General features: G+C 42.5%; 1 protein-coding gene across 1 annotated transcript in view; it reads left to right on the top strand.

Moving 5' to 3' along the window:
• The window catches only part of MRPS27 (mitochondrial ribosomal protein S27), a 79618-nt gene that overhangs the window by 14225 nt on the left and 44646 nt on the right, over nt 1-20747 (top strand). Inside the window, exons 3-4 of the mRNA XM_015413592.1 lie at nt 715-785; nt 3251-3309. Of these exons, the coding sequence (XP_015269078.1) occupies nt 715-785; nt 3251-3309 (130 nt within the window). The remainder of the gene's footprint in view (nt 1-714; nt 786-3250; nt 3310-20747) is intronic.

Below are 20747 nucleotides of genomic sequence, written 5' to 3' on the forward strand. Positions count from 1 at the left end.
TTTTATGTTGAGTTTGTCAGATTGGTGTCAGTAGAGTATACTTTTTAGTAGGGCAAAAGCTCTGGCAGAGGTTTCTAGATTCACTGTGGTACAAATACTTTATGAGTATCACATAAAACAATTCTGTGTACAAAAGATTAATAGGATTGGAAACTGCAGCAGGGTTGTTTGTCCAATAGTATCTAATACAATAGAAAGACCTCTCAAATTCTGTAATAATGATACAAATGAAGATTATTCGTATTGTACCTTCTGCTTTTGGAAATGTGTATATTTGTGTTCGTAAATCTAAGAGAGGGTCACAATTACAGTTTATATGGAGCTGTGTGGTATTTCAGTGGGGCCGGTAGCAGTGCAGAACTATAGTGCCGGGAGGACAGGCTGGATCCAGCCATAGGCTGGAGGAGGTCCTCAAGATTTGCTCAGTGTACTGGTAGGATAGTCAAAGGATCCATGCTGCTGCATTCAGTTGCTATTTCACTTCTCTTCGGGATGCGTTGCTGCTTGCTGTAGGCCAAGAGGCAAATGGCAGTTTTCTGGCTGGTGCAGGAAATCCTTTTCCCCCCTCAAAAAACAAAGAAAAATTGTTTGCTTAATTTGTCTTCTACTCCAGAATCCAAAATAGCTTTCCTGTTATTCCTTGCATTTAACCCCTGCTCCCCCACCGTAATGAATAACCAGTGAAAACTGAACATTTTAATTTTCTTTCTACAGCTGAATTGGCCAATTTGATGGACAGAACTTATGAAAGAAAGCTTCCGGTCAGCTCCTTAACTATATCCCGGGTAAGAACACATACTCCAGTTTTGATAGAAGCAAAAACCATCCAGAGTATACTGTTGAAATGTATCAAAGTTTTGTTAGGCATATTTGTTCCAGGAACCTTTTAATTGAAATAATTTTGCTGTATAGCAAAATGTACAATGTTATTTTGTACAGATAGCTGTTTAACATAACTGTAGAGGTCGCAGTACTAGAGATTTAAAGCCCTTGGCAGGTCAGCTGAGATGATTTGGTAGAGGGCACTTACTCCAATCTTCTCTCTGATCACAATTCTCATATGTTGTTGTTATTTTTTAATCTGTATTATCTGCCCCACTAGTGAACTGACTGTTCCTCTGGATGTGGCATTAATGCTTTGTAAAACAAGCTCCATTCCTCAGTTCCCCTAGGCTTACAGATAAGACTCTGAATTCCGAAAGGTCAATAAAGGACTGCTGGTATGAAGAGGTCACAGAAACGTCAATATAGCATTAAGGCAATCTGTTAAATTGGATTTTTTTTATAAAAAAAGAAAGAAAAGGTAAACTGCCAGAAGCATAAAACCATAGCCTTAGTGTGGCAGACAATCTGAAAGCAAGCAGATGTCGATATGTGTCACTGTATTAACATACAGAACAACAATTGACATAACAATGTATGGTTATTAATTATTGCATGGTGTCTTTAAATATGGTAGGTGATCTAGAAATAATAGTGATTTAATAAAATATTCTGTTTCTCATGTTTCAGTCCAAGTTCCTAACAGGTTTAAAAACTTAACATTATAAGAATTTCTAAGTGTTAGGATAGCTGTCCTGAGATTCTAGGTTGATATTGATGAATGTGGCTGGTTTCTTTTTAAACAAAAAGAAAAAAAAATATCCTGTTGGCCATCAATAAATCAGGTACCAGAAAGTTGCAGTTCAGTTGTTAATTTCACTATGTGTCATCTTCTAGTGTTATGCAAAAGATAGATTGATATATTCTCTGTCAGGCAAAAACGGCCAGAAGGAGCTGCGACGATAGATGCAGGAAGCAGCACAGAGTCAGCTGCTCTTGGGCTTGATTGCAGCCCTGCGTGGGCCTCATCCGGCTTGTGGGCCGCACGCTTGACACCCCTGTTCTAGGATGCCAAGCTCACCGTCTCCTCTAAAGCAGATGCTCTGATGTGCCTCTGCTCCTATATGACTATCATTCCTTTCAGCCAGACATTGCCCCTTTATACTGGTTTCAGCCATAGTCAAGAGTCTCTCAGACACTGATGGTGAGGATCCCTTTGGCTGACATTGCCAGTGACATGTTGAGAAAGCACTTTCCCCCTCCATATGAGTTGCAGAGCAGGAAGAATTGCGCCATGTGTGATTTTTGTTTATAACTGTATGTAGACCTCATGTATTTCTAAAGAGCCCAGAATATAAAATATTTTTTAAAAGATACAAGGTGCTATACAGTGTTCGTAACAGAGTTGCACACTGTGATCACTGAAGTTATCTCACCTACTTTCTCATTCCATCAAACCTTTCTTTGCAGCCCTTTTTTCTCCTTTAGAGCAGAGATTTATGGTCATGGAATACCATATTAGCACCATTCCTCAATGTGCAGCAGTGATTGTGATTTCATTGTACCTGTTGTATTAGCCCACTACTAATCGTTAAAAGGTTACTCTCTTAGTAAAGCCTGCCTTTATGGCAAGTTAAAACTATTTTTTATATTGTGTCTACATATTTTTCATTTGTGACTAAATGTGTTTGTATTCAGCACACATTTCAGAAAATTTTGGAGAGATGTTTATCTGACAGGTATTTGGAATCTATGTGTCATAATTCGGTCACTTGCAAAACCAATTCATTGTACATACACCTATGGGACAATTGCTTTTTAATTTCTTTCTCATGTAAAATGCTGTCCTTTAAACTGCTGCTAAGTAAATAATTTTTGTAAACTTTGGTTGATATTTTTTTAAAAAATTAATTAAACCTAGGGTGTATATATATATTATATGGCAGAGGTATTGAACTCATTTGTTAAGAGGGTCAGACTTGACATAAATGTCACTTTGTTGGGCCGGCCCATGTGTGCCATAAAACGTAATGCCGGGTACCAGAGATATAAACTTTATAAAGGACAGCAACTGGTAAGCTCCGAGTTGGTGTGTCCTCACCGCAAGGCCCCATGGGCTGGGAGGGGGGTGCAGAGGAAAACCCACATGGGCGGACTGGAGAGGCAACAATGCAGCACTGGGCAGATGTCCCACGATGCTTGACTGCTGCAGATGAGGTTGTTCTGCCATGCTGAAGCCACAATACAGTGGCTCCGCCCACTCTCCCCCAGCACCCCCTCCCTTGCACCAGTTGCTCATGGGCCGCATAAGAACCTTGAACTTGCTGGTTCTGGCCCCCGGGCCTTATGTTTGATACTCCTGTTATATGGTTTTTATTCTCCTTTATGGTCTGAGAGCTGGAAATCTCTAAGGCTTTCTTTTCCCCAGGTTATTGATAACATTTCTTCACGGGAGCAGGTGGATCAAGTTGAGTATTATCTTTACAAGTAAGTGTCTTTCCTGGTTAACATAATTTTATTTATAAGGTGTAGAAGCTGGCAATGTTAAATACATGCTTTGCTTCTAGATTGTAGTCTGAATCAGTTGGATACTGCATTCAAAGAAGTTGCTGATTGTCAGGTAGTATATTACCGGAAGCCGGAGCTAAGATGGGGTACAGGGGACCCACATTTCCAAAGTTCATTGCTCCACAACCAGTCAGTCTAGGTAATCTGTAGACCTGCACAGTGTTTTTCTTGATCTGAGGGCTTCTTTACTGTTAAATTCATATGGGGAACATGTATTCTATTGTGGTGTGTGATCACAGTTGTTATGTTGTTGGGCATCAGAATTTTTATAGTACATGTGCAGCCTGATCACACACATGTTCACTCAGAATTAAATTGTACTGTGTTCTATAAGACTTACTTCTTGGTTATGACTTATGGGTCTATGAGCAATATAAATGAATGGCGATAAGGCTTACTTCTAGGTAAGTACACATCAGATTGTAGTGTGCTTTTACAGGCTGTATCTTGTTTGTTTCAAAACCCTACTGTGTGGTGGTTGTTGTTCAGTTGCACAGTCGAGTCCGACTCTTTGCGACCCCATGGACCAGATCACGCCAGGCCTTCCGGTCTTCCGCCGTCCTCTGAAGTTTGCTCACCTTCATGTTTGTTGCATCTATGACACTGTCATAGATAGATAGATGCATACTGTGTGGTAGACCAGCATTATTTCCATTTTACAGAAGAAATGCTGAGGTGTAAGACCAAGCACAGGTTCCATCTTTGAGATGGAGCTGAAACGATATAAAAGTCAAATTCTCTCCTCTCCCTTCTGCCTTACTAGTTCTTGTTCATGGATCAGGATGGAACTAATTGGGTACCTCTAACAAAGGTATTTAGTTCAGAGCTCTTCCTCAGTGAGGTCCATACATTCCAGTCCACTGAAAGACATTTATTTTCTCCAGTTTACAGTGTGCATCTATAGTTGTTAGTCCTGTACTTGAAAGCCTTTTAAAAAGTGTTTTAGTTCTGCTGCAGATACCCTCAGGCAGTGCAAAAGGGCAACTCAAAGAGAACCACCAGCTTTGCCATCAATAAAAGATGTGGAATTGCATGATTGTTCATAGTTCCTGCTTCTGCTTGGTTTTACTCCAGGTCATGATTTAATTAAAACTGCTATTTTTTTGAGTGCTCATGGGTATTTGCAAGGTTTGAAGACTACTTCTGGGTATGCCACATTCATCAAAAGAACCACCAGAGAAGGTTATTCTGGTTGAGTTGAAAAGGTAGACGTTTCTACCGCTTTGACTTCTGCATATCATGATTAATTGCTTGGTGTAATGGTATATCTATATTTTTTCACTTTTATATGTAAAATGGGATTTCTAGTGGTGTGAAAGTGGAAATATATGCTTATTTGGTCATTTAAAGGTTGCAAGCTTCAGCAAGGCTACGTTTTTCCCCTGTAAAATAAGAATGGCTTTGGTGGATCAGTCTGTGCAGTTCAGTGTTCCATTCTGAGCAACAACTAGCCAGCATGAATGTCATTGCATCCCCTGGTATTCTACATGGAGTTTCTATTTAGCTATCATTGCAAATAACCATTGAGACACTGGTTCTCTGATCCTTTTTAAAAAGCCATACGAGTTAAGCTATTTGGTATAAATTGTAGTCGTTGGACTTGTTGCCTTTAAATATTTAGTTCTTTCAAGTGGAATGACAGTTCCTCTGCTAGTGCCATTATACCTGTCCCCATATAATGAAAGTTTACTACATAAAAAAAGAGAAAGAGCACACTTCAGTGTTGAGTAGGGAAAATGTAGTCATAAGAAAACAGCTTTAGAAAACAGTGGCCTTTGTATTTTCTGGAAGGAGCCTATTTTACAATAAATACAATGTGAAAATTACTTTGAGGTTTGAATGGAACTTTTAAGTTTTGCACTAATGTTTCAGAAATTCTTTATCTAGGGCATGTTGGTAAGCCTAGGTGAAGGCAGCCTAGTGACCCCAGGAGGAAAGTAGCACATCAGGGAGAAAAGTTCTGGTCCAGCCCTGTGCTGCTTTTCTGTTTGAAATGAGTGCCTTATGTATGTGTGTGTGGGGGGGGGGAATTCAGAAATGAGATCTCCTTTGGATTGAAATGGTTCAGTCCAGTCTACCACATGAATGGACCAGGCCTAGACACTAGCAAATGGTAGCAAGTGGGTGACAACAGTCATAAGGGGAGATCTTGGATAGAACCTGTTTTGCTATTTACATTGTAGGAATGGAGATTAAAGATCTCTTTGCCAGCATCTCAGTTCAGGTGCGGGTCCTTCAGAGGTTGGAGGCAAAGCTGCTAGTGCTCTGTCCTTTGCTCAGTTCAAAATATGCCCCTGGTTAAAAAGTTGTTGCTCACAACAAACCTTGTGGAAACGGCTCTTTCACTGGGCCTATGCAGGTGTCCAATTGCTTGGGCTGTCACTGTGCAGGGAGGGCAGGCAGGTAGGCACAACCCTCCTCCCAGGTGGCCCAGCTCCCATGCCCTTGCTGAGTCGTCTGCATGGGGCGAACACATGGAAGAAGTGCCTATGGTAACACTTCCTCCCTGTGATCAGTGACACCAGTTTTGGAAAATTGCCAGTCATCATGGGGACAGGGCGTGCATACAGGCACTTCCTTGACCACTTGGGAATTGCATGGAGTTAGGGGGCAGGGCCAGAATGCTTGTGTCTACTCTCCCTCCTTGTGTAGTGACATCCGCGTAGGGCTACTTTGTTATGGTCACTCTGGATCATCTGAGCATGCACATGTAAACTTCATACAGGCACTCCCAGCTTCTTGGACTCCAATTAATCTTTACCCAAGTACCCTTTAATAGAGTCTGCCTCCACCTCAAATTTTTAAGTATATTAACAGGGTGCTTTATATGTATATAAGTACCATCAAGCCACTACTGAGTTATGGCAATGCCAGCAAGGAGCTTTCAAGGCAAGTGAGAAGCAGAGGTGGTTTGCCATTGCCTTCCTCTGCAGAACCTTCTGTGGTGGTCTGCCATCCAAGTATTAACACTGCTTAGTTTCTGAGATCTGATATAGGGTGTTTTAGGCCAGACAATAATTCTCTTCTTGAATATAGGTTGCCTGTGTGTAAGAGACACAAAAAGGGGTCCTACCTCTTTCCCCTAAGTTAGTAGAATGGGTTTGAGGAGCAGGGTGGTTTGCCATTTCCTTCCTCTGCAGAACCTTCTGTGGTGGTCTGCCATCCAAGTATTAACACTGCTTAGTTTCTGAGATCTGATAAGATCAGTCTGTACCATTCTGCTTTCCCTCTGATAGGGTGTTTTAGGCCAGGCAATAATTCTCTTCTTGAATATAGCCTGTGTGTGAGAAACACAAGAAAGGGTCCCACCTCTTTCCCCTAAGTTAGTAGAATGGGTTTGAGGAGCAGGTTGCTGAGGGGAAATAATCCAGAAGATCTCTTTTTATCAAAGAACAAATTGAGAAGAGAATAAGCTTCTGGGGAATTCTGTGAGCCAGTTTGATGTAGTGTTTAAGTGCGTGGACTCTAATTTGGGAGAACCGGGTTTGATTCCTCATTCCTCCACTTGCACCTGCTGGATAACCTTGGGCAAGCCATAGTTCTGGCACAGCTTGTAATGATTCCTTGTTTTAAGTGTGTGTGTGTCTCTTTAGATGTTTGGTTGGAGTGCAGGGATAACAGAGTAGAGTGATTGAGGGAGACAAGTGTGGTGTGATTGTAGGATGAGAGAGTGTGGGAGGAGTTTTTGAAGTGGATCTGTGTGGGTGTCAGTCAGTTATAGAAAAGTCAGTTGGAATTGTTCAGTTAGAGAGATAAGTCAGTGAGTGTTCTTTAAGTCAGTGAGTGTTCTTTTAGTTCTGTGTGGGATTTAGAAGAGTGCAGTGTTATGTCTTAAAAAGTGAGACTTGAAAGATCTGGAAGGAAGTTAAAATTATCAAGAGCTTAGCCTGTGAGGCAGCCTATATGAAAGAGTGATTCCTGTTACTGTTGGATCTGAGCGTCAAAAAACAAAAACAAAAGGAAAGGGAAAATGGACAGTGTGTGTGTGTGATACATTTGACAGACATATTTACAAGTCCCTTATTCCCAAACAGTTACAGAATAACCAATCTCATATTTTGTTCTTATTTCAATAAATCATCTTTTGTTCAAGTTTATCCCAGAATTCAGTTCTATCTTTCCTCAGGACCACATAGATCCCTGAAAAGCCCAGACTCTGGGTCACTTTACCAACAGCAAAGGAGAGAAGGTTTGGAAGTCCTTAAATTCCTGGTGGCAGCAGAAAATACCCAGTTTACAAAAACTAGCTAAAAGGAGGAAATACAGGCCAAAGGAAGACACAGTTTCTTGCTACCTGAAACACAAGACTTCAGGTGCCTCCCCCTTGGAAACAGATCACTTTTCCCACAGCAAGCATCTGCAAAGAGAGTGTGGAAAAGAGCGACAAAGGCTTACTCTGTGCTACCACATGTTTCAAGTGTCCTGCATAATCCAGGAATTTATCTTGGCCTGATCAGAAAGTAGAGTGCTCACTCAAGCAAGGAGGATATGGTCACTATGCTGTTTGCCCAGGATTTGGGGGGGGGGGGGGTTGAACAAGTATGTCTGGTGTAGAGTGTAAAGGATGCAGGTGGGATGTGAAGGGAAATTAATGGGTGTCAGACAAGAAAAAATACTACATTGATTCCTGGATTGACATTTGTTAGGTCATTGTGGCAGATGGCAAGGTGCAATATCATGAGGGTGAGCCTCCCCCACCCATGAAATCTGGGAGGCTTGCATGCTTTTCTCATCTTGGTACAGTAGAATTTGTGCTTCAGCTGAAACCTCACATAGAGTTTGACCTGTTTTCTTCCCAAAACAGAGAGGTGAACTATAACACAGCACCTGAGTCCTACTTTTTATACAACCTTTGTTTTCTTTCCCTGTAAACAAGTGCGCCTATTTTCCATTGTCAATTGTCAGACCCTGTATGAAATACTAGTAGCACTGAGATAATTTTCTTGTGAGGTACAGTGAAAACTGGAACCAGCACATTTAGTGTTCTGCTGAGTTTGTGCCTTACAAATGGCTTTCATCCGCCTATTATCTAGCAACTGATATTTTATAAAATCATAGAGTTGGAATGGACCTCCAGGGTCATCTAGTCCAACCCCCTGCACAAGGCAGGAAATTCACAAATACCTCCCCCCTCTATACCCACAGTGACTGCTGTTCCACGCCCAGAAGATGACAAAAAACCTCCAGGATTGCTTCCTGACCCCAAAGTGGCAATCAGCACTTCCCTGGGTGTGTAAAAAAGGGCCACAAGAACTAAGCACTGAAGCAACCCGTCCTACCCTCCCTCTCATGATCTGCCTCAGTTAATAATTAATTTTAATTATGGTTTCATCATCAGTCACACCACTTCTCTTGTCACAGCTGTGTAATGGTGTTTGAAAATGACAGAAAGGTTAGTAATTGCTAGAAAATACAAATGGCCATTAGGATAGTACAGGAGAGCTACAGTAGGTATCCTGAGTCTAACTGTAGTGTAAGTCCTTTCACATGCATTTATAACTGGAATTACTCATTTAGTCTGTTATTTCACACTGGAATTTATCCATGGTTTTGTAACTCTCATTTATTACTTAAGCCACTTGGATTGAGATGCTATAAGAAGGCAGGAGAAGAGTAATGGGATCTGTGAGATAAGAGTAAAAAATAGTTTAATGTAAACAATTATGGCTAGTCTGGCTAGATCTTGCCCAGAAAGGTTTAGATGCAGCATCTGTGGAGGTGGAGGGGAGCAGTGATATTTCATTGTCCGGTATTCATAACCTCCTGGAACCTTGTCTGTTTGGAAAGCAATATGTCTTTCAAGTTGGACACAACCGAGAGAACCTTTTTTGTAGATCAGAGGACTAGCTGTGTTAGTAAAGATAAACGAGAGTCTTGTAGTGTAGTGGTTAGAGTGTTGGAATAGGATCTGAGAAGCCCAGGTTCAGATCCCTCCTCCTCCTCCATGTAAGTTAGCTGGGAGATCTTGGGCCAGTCACACTGCCTCAACCTAATCTACCTCCCAGAGTTGTTCTGAGGATAAAATGGATGAGAGAGTAACAAAATGTCACATTGGGTCACCATCGGTGAGAAAGGCAGGGTGTAAATGAAGTTAAATAAAGAATTAACCATTTAAATCACACTGAGGTGTGTGTGTATAATTCAGATAGACACTCAGGAAATATAAAGTGCGACTATGGCAAATGCATACATCATCAGGGAGCTCTGACTGGCTAATCTCCCACTATAATGTACACTTGGTGGGAAACCAGGGTTTGCCTGTGAAATAATCTGTGAAATGGCTCTAAGGGTCACATTCCCCAAACTGTAAAAATTTGGAGAGGTAGTATATATTATACAGAAGCCAGACTGGACTAAATTTTGCATCCCACTGTGTTCTGTAAAAACAACCTTGATACATTTGCCATGTATTCTTGGGAAGTAATCTAAGGAACTCTTTGCACAATCTGTAACTTCATGTCTGGTTATTTATCATCCAGGATTTCTAATAATTCTTCCGTTAAGTTATTGCTTTTAATAAAAGGAAAGGAAAAACACTTATGACAGGGTGTTTGGAGTATCAGCATTGGGCAGCAGGTGCAGTTTTAAATGTTATTGGTGGGGATGGGATTTATAATCACCAAAACAGATGTTACTGTTTTTACAGGTTAGAAGGGGCTTTGTGAGAGAGCTGTAGTTAAGATTATTGTAAACTTCCCCTTTTCCCAGTGATGATGAATGAGGAAATTAAAGGTGTCAGGCCTATGCAAATGTGTCCTGATTTTAAAAGAAAAGCCTTTTGCAGAAGTGCCCACAGTGAAAGTGACACTCAAGGAAAAAAATAAGTGTGGAAAGATGTTTCTCGGGCTTGTATAACACAGTATGATATTTATAGAATACAGTTTGTCACTTTCACCATGGTGGCTCACTCAGTTTTTGTTAAACAAAAAATACCTTGGGATTTAAGTAGAGCAACATTATAGTGATTTATTGTAATCGTGCTTGTATTTAAAAACAGCTGGGGGCGGGGTGCAGATATAGGGGACGATCTAATGAAAGTTTATCACTTTCAAGTCCTGTTGTTTCATGACACGTCACAAGTTCAAATGTCACTCCAGCTTCAAATCACAAGCCTTGTATATACAGCCATCACTGCAGTGTGGCAATAAAAGTAGTATGAGATGCACCTCACAAGGGTAATGGGATAGTGTATCTGAAGTACTTCTAGTTCTTGAAATGTGCTATGTAAATGCTTATTATTTATTATATGAATGAGAGAATTAAGTATGTTTTTGATTAATGAAAGTCCAGAGTGCTAAATTTGCACTGGATTGTGCCTCACTAACTTGGAAAAATCTACTTTATGATTTGTGCCCAGTGGACATGGGTAGATTTTAGACTGGGGAAACTGTTTGGATTGCCTCCACAGGGCAGCTGTTTTGTGCATGCTACCCTTTGGTGCTTTTGGAAAGCTGGTGTGTGTGTGTGTTAGGGAAACTGACCGATGAAGATTCCGAGGAATTTCACATTACCCTTTTTACCCCGTTTTGAAGCTGTTTTTGATCCGTCGAGGAGTAAACTGGTATAGGGCTGCCATTTCACACATGGCTTTCCCCTTCCGGTAAAGAGCTGGTTCTGAAGCGGTTTGCCATTTCAGACTGCACCGCTTTTTCTGGCTTTCCCCCCCTCTTAACGGTTGCTTTAGAGTGCTATAGCGCTATGGCACTATAACAAAACACTCCAGGCATTCCAATGGGATTGCTATAATGCAGTTCCGCTATAACGCTATAAAGCAAACGTTCAAAAAAAAAGATGGAGATCGCGGGCGAAAAAAGGCGGGAAAAAGCGCATTGGAACCGGGAGAGGAAACTGAAGACTACTTGGAAGCGGTTGACAGGTAAAACGCTTCAGCCTCATTTCCTAAACGGGACAGAAGCGTTTGTGTCTGAAATTACAAATATATTCCGGTAGGGAACCGCTTCTAAAACGGTTCTGTCTGAAACGACAGACCAGAAACCGTTTGGGAACCGTTTCTCTTCCGGATTATATCGTCTGTCTGAAATTCCTCGGTATGTCTAATGCTTTGGGCTTGTGTCAGGAGCTTGCACAAACAAGTATCCAGAAATGTGATCCTAAATATTAGAGAACTTTTTTTAATACAAAAAAAAGGTAGAGAGAGATGCTTACCTGAGTGTGAATAATCCTAAGAAGAGAGATTTCCAATTTTCTCCCTACCTCCCTGATAGTTTGGAGGAGAAGAATGATTCTTAATTTGGAGTCACTTTATAAAAAATTTAATCAATGATCAGGTTCATTGAGGAGCACCCTCAGAGTAGCTTGGTATCAGTTACTGAGAGCTTTAAAAAAATTCTTCCACGTAATTGTGCTGAGCTTCTGGTGTCTTCTGTGAGCAGGGCCAGCCCACCCACTAGGTGAATTAGACTTTTGCCTAGGGCGGCCCCTGGGAGAGGGCGCCTGCCATTCTCCACCTTCCCTCGCCAAAAGCCCTGATGACAAATCGCGCGTGCATGCGCACACCCATCGCCGCCATCACTTCTTTGCCTCAACAAGCCCTGCTCGGCTCAGGTTGCTCCGCTCACCCTGTTGCCCCGCCCGGCCCCTCCCTCACCTCACCAAAAGCCACCCCTGCTCTGCTTGCCCTGTGTGCCTCCTCGGTCGCTCGGCAATCTGAGCACGTGCACGTTACCGCCTCCTGTCTCAGCCCACTGCCGCTCCTCCCCTGCGCCTCCCGCCCACTGTTCTCCAACAGTATGTGGATCCTGTTGGCTTCCACCACCATCCAAAGCAGCAGCAAGCAGCAAGAGCACTGCCGCCTTTCTGGGGGGCTCCAGCATGGCGGCAAGCAGGGGAGGGGGGAGTGAAGGGGATTGGTGGGGGAGTGAAAAGGAGAGGGGGTTACCTAGAGAAGGGGAGGGGTGAGAGACGATTGCTGAGCAAAGGTGGCAGAGAAAGGAAGAGAGGGAACTAGGGGGGGAGGTGTTTCCACAAGGGGCAGTAGGAGTTGCAAAAGGGAGAAATTGGGTGGGAGTGGAAGCAACAGGCTGCCATGGGGGGGGGGGAAAGGAGAGCGAGGCAGGGAAGTAGGCTTTGTCCCGGTGGCAGCGGGGTGGTGGTCAAGGCAAGCGAAACTCCAGGCACCCCTCAGGCTGCTCCGGCGGCTGCTGCTGCTGGGCGAAACCGGGCGCCTCAAAGGACAAGGTGAGCAGCTGCGGGGTGCCGGTTCCTTTCTTGTCCCCGGGGGAGCTGCTCTCCGACCCCAGTTTGGTGCTTTCGGCTTTCAACGGCCTGTGCTCGGCTGGGCCCGACTACTCTGCTCCGGCAGCGTCTTGTTGCGTCACATGCGTGGGCCGCTTTAGCGCCTCTCCCACGCTGGAGTCACACCCGGTGAGTTCCAGCCCTGTCCCTGTGGAGATGTCAGGCGAGTTCCCTCCGCTGCCCCCGCAGCCACTGCTTCCGACGGGGGGGTGGGGCTGAGCACAGTGGACGAGGGTGGCTCGCTGGACGGGCCACATTTCACTGCAGGCTGCTGGGTGGCATGTTTTGCAGCCACTACTTCCACAGGTGAGAGAGCCCGAAGTGGGCAGCAGTCTCGGATTCCCCTGTCCCTCTAGTGGAAGTAGCTCTGATGGGCTCTTCCGCTGCTTGAGGCTGCCTACTCTAGAGGACGTCCATGCCTTGGAGCATAGAGGATTGCTGCTTTTGCCCGGACACCAGGAGGCTCTGTGGTGCTCAAATTTGGGGGAGCAACTGTTGGAGCAATTGTTATCGCCCCATCCGATGCAAGCTTAGTGCCAAAGTGATGCCTACAGTGATGCTTGCTCCCAAGGGAGTGGGCTGTTTGACTTTTGGGGAACGGATGTTGCTGTGACTCTCTTGCCTAGGATATACCTGAAAATGGAATCTTTGCGTGGAGTGAAATATTACGAATTTCTAATCCTCAATTCCTTGTATTCTTTTTCATATTTTAAGGACGATTTAAAAAAAAATAATAATCAGGTGGCTAGTTCAGATTTTACCTTTTTCACAAGAGGCCTTATAAAGAATTAGACCATTGGTCCATCAAGGTCAGTATTGCCTACCCAGACTAGCAGTAGGTTTCTAGGGTCCTGGGTAGAAGTCTTGCATTTCACCTGGCCCTTCTAACTGCCAGGGATTGAACCTGGGACCTTCTGTGTGCAAAGCAGAGACTCTTCCCCTGTACTGTATTCTGTTCAAAACCAGGCTCCTTTCAAAAGTTTCATAACAATGGGTGGAAGTCAAACAATGTAAGTAAGCTACGTTGGGTCATAAGAACATAAGAGATGCCAATGTTGGATCAGGCCAAAGGCCCATCCAGTCCAACACTCTGTATCACACAGTGGCCAGAAATACCAGTGCCATCAGGAGGTCCACCAGTGGGGCCCCACTGGGGAGAAAGATGCATTATAAATGAAGTAAAGAAGTTAAAACAGGTGAAGCTGTTGCTTTTCTCTGCACATGAGGAAAAACATACAAGGAAGGTTTTAGTGCTGTAATTAACATTGGTGAGTATTGTCAGAATTATCCACTTCTTTTGAAATCAGCAAGTCATACTGGTGTTGGGGATGGACTCTGGGCCAAGAGAACTTAAGATGCTGATATTCTTGATATGTGCTGCCCAATTCCAGCCCCTGTGCCAGTAGAGTATGTGGGCATTCTGCATGATATGTTGTGAGAGGGACGTAATTGCCATTCTAAATTGCTCCAGAATGACATTAGGATTGTAAAATGGATCTTCCAATAAGTCATTGGCAGGGGGTTTACTTGCCTGACTTAAAACTGTAGTTCATGGGCTGGCTTAAACTGATCAGGAGATTTTTGGATCCCTTGGGTTCTTCATACCTCTGAGAACTATTAAAGTTGGTGTAAAAGCTTGCTTTCAGGGTTGTTGGTTTTTTCATAGTTCTTTTTTGTTTTGTTTGTTTTATCATGTTTAGATTTATTTTCCTTTGTCATTTTGTCCTAAAGGGACAATTTCAAATTTTGTGTTTTTCATTCTTCCTAAAATGCCTTTATATTTGAAAATTGGTGGGTGCATGGGGGGGCCCCCCAGAAGGTAGCCTCGCCTAGTGTGCAAAAAAACCTGGAGCTGGCCCTGTCTGTGAGAATTCTGTCAGGTCTTAAGTGGTGTTGCAGAACTTTTGTGCCTCTTCTTCAGGAGTGACCCTTCAAATCACCCACATGCTTTCTCTTTTGAACCCCAGGGGCCAGTTCACATAATGTCTTGAGGTGATGGTTATCAAGTGATTGGTTTATTGTTTAATGGCTTATATTCAGCTGCGCCTTCCAGGTGGCTTGAGGGTACTTAAGTTTTTGGAAGAAGGGGTGGTGATTTTTGCCCCTTCCCACTGCACATTGTACTTTGCCCCCCTGTGCTGTTTATTCTTGCTTGATCTATCCTGCCTCATAGGATTTTTTTTTTTGGCCCCCCGAAGGGGATTTTTTAATTATATAAGGACTACAAACTACAAACTACATTGTCCCCCGGGGACAATGAAAATAGGGGAGGGGAAGTACATTTAAGGAGAAAGAAAAGATAACCACTGCTAACTAAAAACCCAAGAGAGGAGATCATCAAATTAGCTTGTACACAATGCCATCCCTTAAAACGCTAACAGTTTTATGAACTTAGATATGCTAATATAACTTTTAAATCTTAAATTTAGCTGTTGGAAAAAGACCCCTAAGCATCTCAATATTAACAACTGTATTTTCAAAGGCACAATTCAGAGTCCTTCATCCTTCATCCGTAGTTTATAAGGACTTTTAGGAGCTGCTACCCCTTTCTCAGACAGAGAGTCCTCTCCAGACGACCCCGAGTCCAACTCGCCACTGGACTTACTGTCCTTTCCCTCTTTATCCACCTCCTCTGGCTCACCCAACTGGATTCTCAGAAAGTCCCGTGCTTTGGAAACAGAGTCAATCTTTTCTTTTTTTTGTCCTGAAGTTTGAAAGTTACGCCCTCTGGATATAGCCACCGGTAGCTAATTGCATTTGTTTGAAGAAAAAGAATTAAATCTTTATATTTCTTTCTCCTTTGTCTTATTTCAAATGGGATATCTTTCAGAATCCTGATGGTACTGTCCCTGATTTTCAAGGGTGTCCCCGCTGTTTGCTCTCAGGATGCAATCCCTCACGTGCCTCTTTGAGAATCTCATTACTATTTCCCCAGGCAGATTATTCTTCTTTATGTATACGGAATAGGACCTGTAGGCCACATCCATTTCACTCATGAGATAGTCCGACTTCAAATCTGTCACTGGGGCCAATGCTTTGCTCATCATTTGCTTCAGATTCTCACCCTTAGTCTCTGGGACACCTTGGAAATGAAGGACCAGGTTTGCCTTCTCCATTTGTAATTGTAAAAGCTGTTCTTCTGTTGAAATTTGCTTCTTTTCCAATTTTTGTACCTTTTTCTTTGGATTTGTTTACTTTTCAGAAAAATTGCTAAAGTCTCTGATATTCGCCCAAATGCTTTTCTACACTCTGGTAAGTCTCTTAAAACAGTTTTAGTTGCTTATTTTTCCACTCCCCCCTCTTTCTGTCTGTGTTCTGTCTATGCATTTGGGAGGGACCCCTCCCTCGCTCGCTTTACTTTCTAGTCCATGGGGTAGGGAGCTTTCTTTTTGAATCGCAAATACGCCTTAATCCGACTCACAGTTCATCTTCGGTCATACGACCTCATTTAGCCTCTGTTTTAACCGCTCGACCTCCAGCGCTTGCCCCGGTCAGCGTCGCTTCTTCCATTCAGACACTCAGCAGGAGGACCATCGGGACGGAGAAGCGCCTCGATTCGCCAGCATAGCGCTGGTGAAGAGGCGACCGCTCAAAAGTCCCCCTTTCAGCCAGGCTCCGTGGGAGGTAGCGATTCCTCGCCCCCCCCTTTCTGCTGGTGCACAGCTTTCACCTCCTGGGAGGTCCGGGAGGTGAGTCTGCTTGGCATGCCGCCATAGACCGGAAAATCCTGCCTCATAGGGTTGTTTTGAGGAACGCCACCCTGAGCTCCTTGGAGGAAGAATGTGATAAGTCTGTCTCCCACATCTGCTCACATCTAAATATAAAAATCAGCTGTGTGTTTCAGTCACATACCATCAGTATCTCATATGCAGAAACACAGAACACACAGCCTTGCTTTCTTTCCCCCCCTGTTCAATAAGATCTCCAGCATATGGTCCTAATCCATAGAAAGAAAGGTGTCGCCGTCATTAACAGCCGAAAGAGGCAGCTGGAGCTAATTGCATGACGATTTATTATTAAGAGCCCATTACCTCTGAGGTATAATCTAGCCAGTGTAATACTGTTCAATAAGACTTTTAAAATTAATTACCTTCCTAGTAATTGTGAAGTGTGACTGCAGTAGTGAGCTTCAGCACAGCTTGAAGGTAGACATCTCGAGCACATCATTAATCAGGAAAACTGATTTTGGTAGAACTATTCATGGTGGTTTCCCAGGAGTGAGGTGTTGTGTGTGCATTCTGCCCCTCCCCATATTCCCCTGTGTGGGAAGCTTCAGACATCAGGGACTTCAGATCCATGTGTTTCCAATCTGTGTTTGAAATGTAAAAGAAGCAGGACTTGATTTGTCAACACTATGTGTTTTTAATGCAAGGCCCTCATTTATTTTTCTTGACATTTCATCTCATTCATTATATTTCTGACATTTTCGATTGGTGGTGCTGGGGGGGGGCAGAAGTGCAGAGCGGAATGTGGTTGTCATAGTGAAGAATTAGAAGACCAAGTGGGTAGAAAGGAAGAGTGCCTGGCAGCTGCCCTGTATCTCATTAAGAAAGGCAGCGGGTGGGAAAAGGTACTATACTAACAAGGTTTCAATGAAAAGAAATTAGCATCAGATTAAAATTTCAGTGACAGTTACGATGGAGAAGCCAGGTAGTATGCTTGCCTTTCAGTTTCTTTAATTCAATCACAAGGAGTTGTCATAAACCTTACGATCCTCTTGCAGTCTTCAGTGGTGTCCTACTCCAAGGCAAGCAGCACAGACCGCAAAACTTATTTCATACTTTTGTGTTTGGCGTTTCAGTTAGTTTCTAGGCATTTTCAGTGAAAACCTGTGAGGCTGTGGAAATCCCCAGTGCAACTCTAAACATTGCTCGAAGCAGAATGTTTTACCCTGTGCACAATAGTTTTCTTGACTCTTTCCATGGGAAGCATGCGTGTGTGTGTATTTAAGTCTTCCCTCCCTCCTTCCCACTTCTTGTGCATTTCTGATAATTACAGAAATAGTTACACCCTGTTCACATTGTTAGACCTTCCATTTGAGACATCCCCTTTTTCACACTATATAAAGTGTTTGAAGAGCAAGTATGTGATTAGTTGGTAGGATGTGGGATTGAACTCATTTGCTGCCTGTTGTTGAACAGCTGCATCTTCCCTTCTAATTGTACAGCGATCTTAGATCCTAAGCTGGTGGCTGCAGCAGGCACATTTCTTCATTACGATGAGAAATTGGTTAAGACTGTTTGCAGACACCTACCATGACTCAAGGGGCACAAGGGAAAAAAGAATTCCATTCTATTTACTATATTGTGTATAGTTTCATTTGAGGAGTAGTGCTGCTAACAGTGTAAATTTGAATCTGATGCACTGTTGCTGATATGTAGATTGCTGATATTTGGTTCTAAAGTAAGAAGTAAAATATTTTGAATGGTGTTTTTAGTTTAAACACATGCCAGAAGTAAGAGGGGAAAACATTATACAAGCAAGTGTCTTGTAAATTAGACAGGCTGGGACAGTGGAAAGCACCAGAGAATCAACTTATCATGTTGCTATAGCAACTTCACTCCATCACTCTCCCGGCATTTTCCTGGGCCTATCATACTCTGTGTTCTAATAGTACATTATTAAAGGAATTTGTATTCAAATCTAGTCATTTCAACTGTAAGAGCCTATTTTTAGCAGACAGAATTCCTAGTGTCTATTTAATGTCAATAATTTCATCTAAGATGTGGGGATCAAAAAAAACATTTTATTTTCAAGGAATTTTAGCTCTTTGGTGAAAATCTGTCAGTTCTTTGGGGTGTGAAAATGTATTATGATTCTATTCTCCAGTGATTTTTCTCTATACTAGGAGAAGAAGAGTAGGAGGAAAACTGTAGGAGAGGGGAAAGAAAAGAACCAAGGAAACTATTTTTTAAATGTTCTGTCATTAGGGAGACGTCCCTGAATACTGAAGACAACAAAGGAGAAACATTGATCTTTTTCTTTTTCTTCTCTTTTGCTTGCTGTCCTGTGAGAGAATAATTTAATAGAAATAAAACTCCAGAGGAATATCTCTGTTGGTTTTAAATTGTTTAAGCATTTTATGTTCAATAAACCTAATTTTTATTAAAAGCGCAATATTAGGTATATGATAGTTGTTCTTCAAAGACCCTACAAATGAAAAAACCAGAGGCCTGCTGCCAAGTTCTGAGTGATGGCCTTGTACTCAGTATTATTTGTGATAACGAGGAGGACATTTTTTGGCTGATTTTTAATAGATGTCAAGTTTTATCTGGGCATCTCATCCCCCCCCCCCATGAAAACTTATAATAGCCACGGTTTTGATTTAGCCACATTTGTAACCTCAAGGCTTGACTAGCAGACTGGCTGTGGCCTTGATGAGGTGTTCTGTTGGAAAGAGGTCCTTCTGGCAACATGTACTAGTGCTTCAGGGGAGCATGCTGGTTTCCTGGAATCTTCCAGTCATAATTCAAAGAATTATCTTTCTTCTTTCAAGAAAAAATAACTTGTGTGGCTTTTGGTTTACCCCTCTAAACTAGACTGCTTTTCTAGAGTCAGTTCCGTACATGTGCTGGGCCAGGGATTCTCCGCAGCTGGTTGAGGAATGAGTTATATGTCTGTGTCTTGCATAGCAAGGTTAATTCAGTTCCTCTAAAGTGGCAAAACTGTTTTATGTTTCCCTCTATCTTTCCTGAGTCTTGGAGAAATGAACAATAATTTAACACAAAAACAACTAACATTAAAAGTGTTGGGGGATTTCAAGGTCCAGGAAGTTGCCTGGGAGCCCCACTAACATTCTACTAGATAGCTACTAGTCATAGTTTATTCAGTATATAACCAGCACAAGTCAATTACAATCAATACAAAGAAGGGTACCGATAAAATATATAAAATATTTAAATTTAAAACTGTTTAAACTGCCTTTGTTAATTACAAAATTGCTAAAACTCCAACTTTCTACAATACTCTGTCAGTGTTGAATAAAAATTATTCAACTATTGACTAAGTGTTATATGGATTATACACTAACATTCTATGGGCTGGATTGAGACTGGCAAGAGAGCTTTCACAGGGAGAGACAACCAAGACACTGGCTTTATCTTAGAAACTATTTATTGAATCTTTAACACCACAATGCAGAAACTTTTAAATATATAACATTCTAGTATGCAGCATATAGAATTAATCAAATTCCTAAATAGAGTGCACTGTAATCCTATAGAGGGTATATCCTGGTTGTCTGCCAAGACCCATAAGGTGGGTGGGTGGCATACAACCCCGAACAAAAACAAACACATTATATACCTGTAAAATCCCTTATAGCTGTCGGTGACAAACATCTGATGCGTTTGACAAATCCCAACCCCTCATACGCAGCATTATTTGTGAGGGCATGGAGCCCCAGACTATTCTGACACATCTTCAAGTGGCAATCTGTATACTACATCAAGGATACCTCCAGACTATGGTAACCTATGTTTAGGCTTAGAGGCTAGGACCACTATCTCCTAATACGCAAACTATCCACTAACCCAAAGAGCAATGTCAGGGCATTAGTTTTACAAAGTCTTGCGGGATATTGAAGCCAGAAAGACCAAATCTCAATTATTGATCAATTTTCTAACAAAAAGCAAAACATGTAAATGTATATATTTCTCTAAAAACTAAGTAAAATTACCTTCTCAGCCCTAGAAAAAAGAAATCTGTCATTAAATCTGGAAAGTACTGTTGAGGCTTGAGTGGCTATAGCCAAAGCCACACATGAAATAGATAGGTGTTCTCCAACCCAGAATTTCTGGAGTGCATTGATGGGAGTGGAACATTGAACTGGAAGTATGTGAGGTGCTGCACTATGGGCTAAGGAAGGGCAGAAGGATCTGGCTGTGGAACATAGCTCAGTAAACTGGATCCCAGCCTCAGAGTATTAAATGCCTTGATTAGATATTTAGGGATCAAATGCCTAGGGACCTGATAAGCACCCAAACACAGGAAAGGATGTCCAGTTGTTGGGTAGTTACTGACTGTACATCTATCTGAAGTCTGGCAAACAGCAGGAGCTTGGGGGGGGGGCGAAGACATGGGAGCACGTGGCATCACATATG

Source organism: Gekko japonicus, unplaced genomic scaffold (assembly GCF_001447785.1).
Source record: "Gekko japonicus isolate JY-2015 unplaced genomic scaffold, Gekko_japonicus_V1.1 scaffold318, whole genome shotgun sequence".
NCBI lineage: Eukaryota > Metazoa > Chordata > Lepidosauria > Squamata > Gekkonidae > Gekko > Gekko japonicus.